The sequence below is a fragment of the Panthera onca genome, chromosome C1 (genome assembly GCF_046562875.1).
Source record: "Panthera onca isolate mPanOnc1 chromosome C1, mPanOnc1 haplotype 2, whole genome shotgun sequence".
Classification (NCBI taxonomy): domain Eukaryota; kingdom Metazoa; phylum Chordata; class Mammalia; order Carnivora; family Felidae; genus Panthera; species Panthera onca.
In genome coordinates, this window is record NC_138346.1 from 33,274,259 (window position 1) to 33,283,206 (window position 8,948).

General features: G+C 35.5%; 1 protein-coding gene across 4 annotated transcripts in view; it reads left to right on the top strand.

Annotated features, from left to right (window-relative positions):
- Positions 1 to 3,887, top strand: part of ICA1L (islet cell autoantigen 1 like) — a 90,370-nt gene extending 86,483 nt beyond the window's left edge. For all 4 annotated transcript variants that reach the window (XM_078451005.2, XM_078451003.2, XM_078451006.2 and 1 more), the window contains one exon: positions 713 to 3,887. In XM_078451005.2, coding sequence (XP_078307131.1) covers positions 713 to 828 — 116 coding nt within the window. In that variant the 3' untranslated portion in view covers positions 829 to 3,887. The remainder of the gene's footprint in view (positions 1 to 712) is intronic.
- Positions 3,888 to 8,948: the final 5,061 nt, after the last annotated feature.

Here is an 8,948-nt window from a genome sequence, read left to right on the forward strand (position 1 = left end):
GACAGAATGTGAGTGAGGGAGGGGCAGAGAGAGAGGGAGACACAGAATCCCAAGCAGGCTCCAGGTTCTGAGCTGTCAGCACAGAGCCTGACATGGAGCTCAAACTCATGAACTGTGAGATCATGACCTGAGCTGAAGTTGGACACCTAACCAACTAAGTCACCCAGGTGCCCATCTCAGTGTTTCTAAGAAGCCTTTACTACCACCTGCCTTTTTTACTTTTTTTTTAATTGAAAAAAAATCTTTTTAATGTTTTTATTTTTTGAGAGAGAGAGAGGGAGGGAGGGAGAGAGAGAGAGAATGAGCAGGGGAGGGGCAGAGAGAGGGAGACACAGACTCCAAAGCAAGCTCCAGGCTCTGAGTTGTCAGTACAGAACCTGAACATGGGGCTCGAACCCATGAACCATGGGATCATGACCTGAGCTGAAGTCAGACGCTCAACCGACTGAGCCACCCAGGTGCCTCATTTGCCTTTTCACTTTTAATCATTTCTCAGAGCAACATGAAAATACTTACATATAAGGTCCTCAGCAAAGCACAAGGTACCTGCATTCACGTCTCAGAATTACCAAGGAGATGTAATTGATAGTTCATTCTTGTCAGTCGTCTTAAATTTTTGTATTCAGAAGAAGCATCTACTTTAAAATCATGTAAATGGTGATGTGATTTAAAAAATATGAGACTCTTCATTGTGTTTTTTCTTCTTTAATAGCTCCCAGCAGTGGTAACCAAGACATGTCAGCCTGGTTCAATCTATTTGCAGACTTGGATCCACTTTCAAACCCAGATGCTATTGGACACTCAGATGATGAACTTCTTAATGCTTGATTGAAATTATGTCGTCACTTCAGTGGCCTTGAGACATCAGTTTTACAACATACTGCCTTTGTGGAAAGGAGTTTATATTGTAACACATATACAAAAGCATCGTGTTCATGGATATAACACTTTTTAGCCAACTTTAAACAGATGGTAAGGACCACATCTGAATAGATTAAGTATCTCTTTAGTATCTTGGATCTGCAGCTATCTTGATAATATGTTGAAAATATTACAAACTATTGAGTGTGAAATGGATATCAAAATTTGTTTCAAGATAACAGAAAGGAATAATTCTGTAAATAAGGAGTTGGGCTTTTTTCTTTGGAAAGCCTTTTATGTTCAAGTTGCCTTGCTGGCTCTGAGACTTCTATATGTGGATAAAGACAGCATGTAAATTGGGTTGTGATTTGGGGTTGGTTTTTAAATAAAACCATAGCAGGGGGAGTTTTCTGTTGTGGAAAATAGCACTAGAACCAGACTAGTTTTGTTTTTAGCTAGAAAAATAGATTAAGATTTGAGAACTCAATTTGCTTTCATGAAATCACAGAGAACTTGGTGCTTTTCTCCACCTGGAGGCTAAAATGTAGTATTAGTTTTTTTCCTTCATACAGAATCGTGGACACCCCTCAATTCCATGATTGAATTTTCATAGGGAAGTAGCAGGATGATTTGTTTGCTAAATCCATCCTCTGCAGAAACATAACCCATCTCCTAAGCCACAAGAATGTCTAGTAACATTCAAGACATTGTACAGGTGTCTCCGGGCCTAGTTTTTTTTTTTTTTTTTTTTTTTTACACATTGCTACCGTAATATACAGTATTCATATTCTTTCTGAAAAGAAAACAAGGGGAGGACAATCCCTAAGCAAGTGGCAATAGTATTCCTGAAATTACCCAGAAACTTCTTTCTGAATGAGGGAAAAATGCTAAACAACTTATCCTTATACATGTAAGGGTACACCTATCCTTACGCATTCACTTACAACCTTTTTCTTGACATGATTTAACCAAGATTTTCTGGCCATCATAGAAGGCTCTACATGATCAGTAAGAACCGGTCTTATTTTTCCACTTTTTTCCTTTTTGTGGGTGACATCATCTGAGGCTCTGCTTGATTACTATGGAAAAACTGTTATCCTTACTGGAGGGAAGTTAGTGTAAGCTAATGAACACATAGCCACTGTATAAATGTGTCAGTCAATATCCTGTTCTTTTTTCTTGCCCACCCTCTGTTTTGAGACAATTTCTTCAGAATAAGAAATTCTTATTTTTGACATCCAGTTCATTGCATCTCCATAAGGAAACATTTTAACTAAGTTGTTCACAGCAGTTTCCATGTGCTCCTAGTTTTAAACAAGCTTATTGATTGTTTACAAAAGAATGGATTGTAATGTCTGAGTCACTGTATATAGAAGAAACAGACCAGGGTGGGTAAAGTGCCATCCACCTCCATGCATAGCATTCTGGCCTAGCTAGCTACAATCTGAACCACCCAGGAGCTTTCCAGAAAATCGCTACTATGTTGCAATACTGCAGAGGCTGGAAAGACCTTACCTGAGGATCAGAAACATGGACTCAGGAAAAGATTATGTAATCTTTTCATGCTTATTTCCATTTTTTTATTTGGTTACCCTTTCAGAAGGATTTTTTTATTCAGTAGAATTCTCCAGAATGCACTAGTACTGTTAGTGTTCTGCCAAATTCAATCACCAAGGGTCGTGATTCATAATCATAATTTAAATTCTATGCCTATGGTGACTCTGTGCTCTCAACTTTACTTCCAGAAATTGCTAACTTTATATCATGAGTTTGTGCCATTTTTAACCAATTTCCTTTCACTAATGCATTAGTTCAGAAATAATTTATGTATTTCCTTCACATGCACGTTATCTTGTATAAACAAAGACACCTCACCAAAGAGGAAAACCACTGGTTTTGCCAAGCCAGAACCCTGAATTCCAGACTATAAATGTGTACAGATAAGGACTTCAATTTTCAAAGAAAGAACAAAAGTCCTCAAAAAAAAAAAAAAAAAAAAAAAAAAAACCCTCACACACAATAGATCTTATTCAGTTCTGAGATTCTCTTAAAATTTCTTCTCTCAATACAGAGTGTGTGGTTGTTCCTTTAACCCAAAAGTAACATTAACTGGCTTAGCAAGTTCAGTTATAATTTCAACAAATCTAACAACTCCATTTTTGAAGAGCACATTGAAAACTTTGTTATTAAAATGAAGGTAACCATATTTTTTTCAGTATTAATTATTTGAAGTTCAGTCATTACAGGCCAGAAGCAGAAATCTGGCTATATTACACCTACATTGCTAATAAAGGAAACAAACCACATATTTAGTAGGGAGTGAAAGGAAGGACAGGATAGACATAGAACACAAAGGTGATCAGTTGCTATTTGCCTAAATCTAGATCAAACATTCAATAAGAAGTAAATTAACCTTAACCAAAGGTAAGCTGAGAACTCTCTCAGAGTAAATGTATCGTTTTTATATTAAATGGGGGAAAATAATATCTCCTACTTTTTAATTCCAAATAAGAATGCCTTTAACCTTTGAAAAGCCCTGAAGAACTAAAACTTGTCTAATCTTTCTTACAACCACTTTACAAATTAGACAGGAATACCAGGGCATATTAAGATCAGATTGATGTAACTTTGTATTTTTTTGAAATCTTTCATTAATTGTAAAACATAGCTCTGATATGGTTAGAAACAAACTGTATTGTAAAAAATAGGTTTCAGTATTTGCACAATGAAAAGTGTTTGCATTTCAACTATAGATATTTATTTCACGTAACTAACCATCTGGAAATGTAGAGATCTTTACAGCTTAAGAACAAAAGGAAGTTTATGCTCTATTTTACTGAGCCTCTTTTAATAGAGATTACAAGATGGCATAAAACAAAAAAGTTTATTTCCTGAAATATTCAACACAAACGCAATTATTGTTAACCTATTCAAAAATTTAGGTTTTACCTCAGGACCATAGTAGTGAAAAGGTAGTTTGAATTGCTATAGATAACACAAAATGAAAATAAAACCAAGGCAATTAATATCTTTGTGAGACTGATTCTTTTTAACGTCATACAGAAGGGACTTTGTAAGATATGGGAAATAACAGAATGTGTATTTTTTGTGTGTAAATACACTCAGTAACAAAATACAAACCATAAATATATCAAAATTTTGAGCTTAGAAACAACCAATGAAATATAAGCATAGTATTTAACCTGACTTGCTGAAGGCAGGAATAAAAAGAAGAAAGGCAGTACTGATCTAGTTTATTTCAGTCTTCCACAGTATTGGCAGGGCCCTGTGTTTTCTTTGAGCAATGAAGCCAGCCCAAGAATCTTGGGATACTGAAATTAAATTATGAAGGAAAAACAAATTTTAAATATTAATTCAGCAGTACTGAAAGTAATGCACTTAAAACATACAATGGTAAATTGTTTAAATATGGCAATGAAAACCTATGGAACAGGATGAGTCACATCAATATGCCAAGCTTTAATAAAATATCTCATTTTTATGTGCCATTTAAAAAGACTAAAAAGTTGAATTAAAAACTATCCTTGGTGGGGCATCTGGGTGGCTCAGTCAGTTAAGCGTCTGACTCTTGATTTCAGCTCAGGTCATGATCTCATGGTTCATGGGTTTGAGCCCCACATCTGGCTCCATGCTGGCAGTGTGGAGCCTGCTTGGGATTGTCTCTGTCCCTACCCTACTCTCTCTCAAAATAAGTAAAGAAAACCAAAAACTGTTCTTGGCATTTAAAGTCAAAACATGGTTCTTCACTCAATGGTGTAAATAAATGATCAAAGTCCAAAAAGTAAATACCAAAAGGAGATCCTGGTGGTGGTAATAGGTAAGATTTTGAAGTGTTTTTACATTAAAGAAAAAAAGTTTGCTTTTTCCTCACATCAAAGTAATATCCATTCATTTAAGAAAAATCATCTACAGCCCTACCATCCAGAAATAACAACTATGGACATTATATACTATTTTATAGTGCATTTGGGCTCACATATTTTTTTTAGGTTTATTTATTTTGAGAGAGAGTGTGTGTGTGGAGGGGGGGGGGGCAGAGAGAGAGAGAGAGAGAGAGAGAGAAGCCCAAGCAGGCCTCTGCACTGTCAGCATACAGCTCAGTGCTGGGCTTGAACTCACAAACTGTGAGATCATGACCTGGATAGAAGTCAGACTCTCAACCAACTGAGCCACCCAGGTGCATCATTAAATTATGACCCAGGTGATTTCATTTTGTCCTCTGTCTGAAATGGCCATACCAAATTAAGATTAAAAAAATAATTTTGGGGGTGCCTGGGGGGCTCAGTTGGTTAAGCATCCAACTTCAGCTCAAGTCATGATCTCACAGTTCACGGGTTCAACCCCAGAGCCCGGAGCCTGCTTCAGATTCTGTGTTCTCCCCCGCCCCTCCATTCATGTTCTGTCTCTCTCAAAAATAAACATTAAAAAAATTTTGACCAGACTCATCTATATACTTGCCTACAAGAGACTCATTTCAGACCAAAAGACCTGCATTTTTAAAGTGAGGGAATGGAGAAACATTTATCATGCAAATGAATGTCAAAAGAAAGCCAGAGTAGCAGTACTTGTCTCAGACCAACTATATTTTTCTTTCTAAAGTTTATTTAAGCAATCTCTACACCCAACATGGGTCTCAAACTCACGAGCCTGAGGATCAAGAGTCACTTTCTCTTCCAACTGAGCCAGCCAGCCCCTGCCCTGACAAACTAAACTTTAAAACAAAAATAGTAATCAAAGAAGTACTTTATATAATAAAGTGTTGGAACAATCCAACAAGAAGATATAACAACTGTAAATACCTATGCACCCAACGTGGGAGTGTACAAATACATAAAACTGTTAATAACAGACATGAAGGAAATAATCGACAATAATACAATAGTAGGGGACTTTAACACCCCACTCACATTGATGGACAGATCATCCAAACAGAAAATCAACAAGGAAACCATGGTTTTAAATGATACATTGGACCAGATAGATTTAACGTATTCAGAACATTCCATCCTAAATAGCAAAATGCACATGGAACATTCTCCAGAGTAGATCACATATTAGACCACAAAACAAGTCTCAACAAATTTTTAAAAGTCCAAGTCATAGCATGTATCTTTTCTGACCACATGCTAGGAAACCAGAAATCAACCACAAGAAACATCTGGAAAGAGCACAAATACTTGGAAGTTAAATCACATGCTACTAAATAATGAACGGGTCAACCAAGAAATCAAAGATCAAAATTACATGGAAAAAAATGAAAATAAACACAATGGTCCAAATTCTTTGGGATGCAGCTAAACTGATTCTAAAAGAAGTTTACAGCTGCTAAACTGATTCTAAAAGAGAAGTTTAGAGCTATATAGGCCTACATCAAGAAGGAAGAAAAATCTCAAAACAACCTAACCTTACACCTAAAGGAGCTAGAAAAATAAGAATAAAACCCAAACCCAGCAAAATGAAGGAAATAAAGATTAGAGCAGAAATAAACAAAATAGAAAACTTAAAAAAAAAATAGAACAGATCACTGAAACCAAAAGCTGTTTCTTTGAAAAGATCACAACATTGATAAACCTCTAGCAGGACTCATTAAAAAGAGAGAGAGAGGCTCTGCCCCTCCCCCGTTCATGCTCTGTCTCTCTCTGTCCCAAAAATAAAAAAAAAAAAAAAAAAAAAACGTTGAAAAAAAAAAAAAATTAAAAAAAAAAAAAAAAAAAAAAAAAAAAAAGAGAGAGAGAGGACCCAGATAAACAAAATCACTAATGAAAGAGGAGAAATAACAACTAACACCACAGAAATATAAGCAATTATAACAGTATTATGAAAACCCATATGCCAACAAATCGGACAACCTAGAAGATATGGATAAATTCTAGAAACATATACTTAGCAAAACTAAAGCAGAAAGAAAGAAATTTTGAACAGAGCAATTATCAGCAATGAAATTGAATCAGTAATCAAAAATCTCCCCAAAAAACAAAAGTCCAGGACCAGATGCCTTCACTGGCAAATTCTACCAAATATTTAAAGAAGAGTTAATAGGGACGCCTGGGTGGCTCAATTGGTTAAGTGGCTGACTTCGGTTCAGGTCATGATCTCACAGTTTTTGAACTCAAGTCCCACATCAGGCTCTGCTCTGACAGTGAAGAGCCTGCTTGGCATTCTCTCTCTCTCTCTCTCTCTCTCTCTCTCTCTCTCTCTCTTCCTCCTCCACTTGTACACACTTTCTCCCAAAATAAACTTGCAAAAAAAAAAAAAAGATAACATCTGTTTTTCTCAAAATACTGCAGAAAATACAAGAGGAAGGAAACTTCTAAATTCATTCTACAATTGATCTTAGCCAAAAGGCCAAGAAGCGATTTAAATTCATTCTATAAGGACAGTATCACCCTAATACCAAAACCAGATAGACATCACACACACACATACACACACACACACAAACAGAAAAAACAAAAAAACAAAAACAAGAGAACTACAGGCCAATATCTTTCATGAATAAAGGATGGAAAAATCCTCAATAGTAACAAACCAAATCCAACAATACATTAAAAAATGATCCCACATGATCAAGTGGGATTTATTCCTGGGATATAAGAGTGGTTCAATATTTGCAAAAACAATCAACATGATCTATCACATCAACAAGAGAAAAGATAAAAACCATATGGTCATTTCAATAGATGCAGAAAAAACATTTGACAAAGTAAAACATCCATTCATGATAAAAGCCCTCAACAAAGTAGGTTTAGAGGGAACATACCACAACATAGTAAAGGCCATACGTGAAAAAGCCACAGCCAACATCATCCTCAGTGGTGAAAAACTGAGAGCTTTCCTCCTAAGGTCAGGAACAAGACAAAGATGTCCACTCTCACCACTTTTATTCAACACTTTTATTCAATAGTACCGGAAGCCATAGCCACAGCAATTAGAAACATAGAAATAAAAGGCATCCAAATTGGTAAGGAAGAGGTCAAACTTTCACTATTTGCAGATAACATGATACTAAATACAAAAAATTCTAAAGACTCCACCAAAAACTACCAGAACTGATCAATGAATTCAGTAAAATCAAAGGATACAAAAATCAGTGTACAAAAATCGGTTGCATTTCTATACACTAATGAAGCAGCAGAAAGTGAAATAAAGAAAACAATCCCATTTACAACTATATCAAAAACAATAAAGTATTTAGGAATAAACTGAAGAGGTGAAGGACTCTGAAAATTATAAAAACACTGATAAAAAAATACTGCTAAAATGTCTAAACTACCCAAAGCAATCTACAGATTTAATGCAATCCCTATCAGAATGCCAACAGTATTTTTCAAAGAACGAACAATCCTAAAATTTGTATGGAATCACCAAAGACCCCGAATACCTAAGCAATCTTGAAAAAGAAAAAACTAGAGGTATCACAATTCCAAATTTCAAGTTACATTACAAAGTTGTAATTAAAACGGTATAGTACTGGCATTAAAAAAGACCAGTGGAATAGAACAGAAAACCTATAAACAAACCCATAGTTATATGATCAATCTTCAACAAAGGAGGAATGAAATATCCAATGGGAAAAATTCTCTTTAATGAATTGTATTGGGAAAATTGGACAGCAACATGCAAAAGAAAGAAATGGGACCACTTTCTTACACCATACACAAAAATAAACTCAAAATGGATTAAAGACCTAAATGTGAGACTCAAAGCCATAAAAGTCCTTGAAGAGAACACAGGCAGTAATCTCAATGACCTCGTCCATAGCAACATTTTTCTAGATATGTCTCCTGAGGCAAGGGAAATAAAAACAAACTATTGGGACTACATCAAAATACAAAGTTTGTACACAGCAAAGGACAGTCAACAAAATTAAAAGGCAACCTATTGAATGGGAATAGATATTTGCAAATGTCATATACAATAAATGTATGGTATCTAAAACATACAAAGAACTTACACAAATCAACACCCAAAAAACAAGTAACCCAATTAAAAAATGGGCAGAAGACATGAATAGACATTTCTCCAAAGACATCCAGATGGCCAACAGACACATGACAAGATGCTCA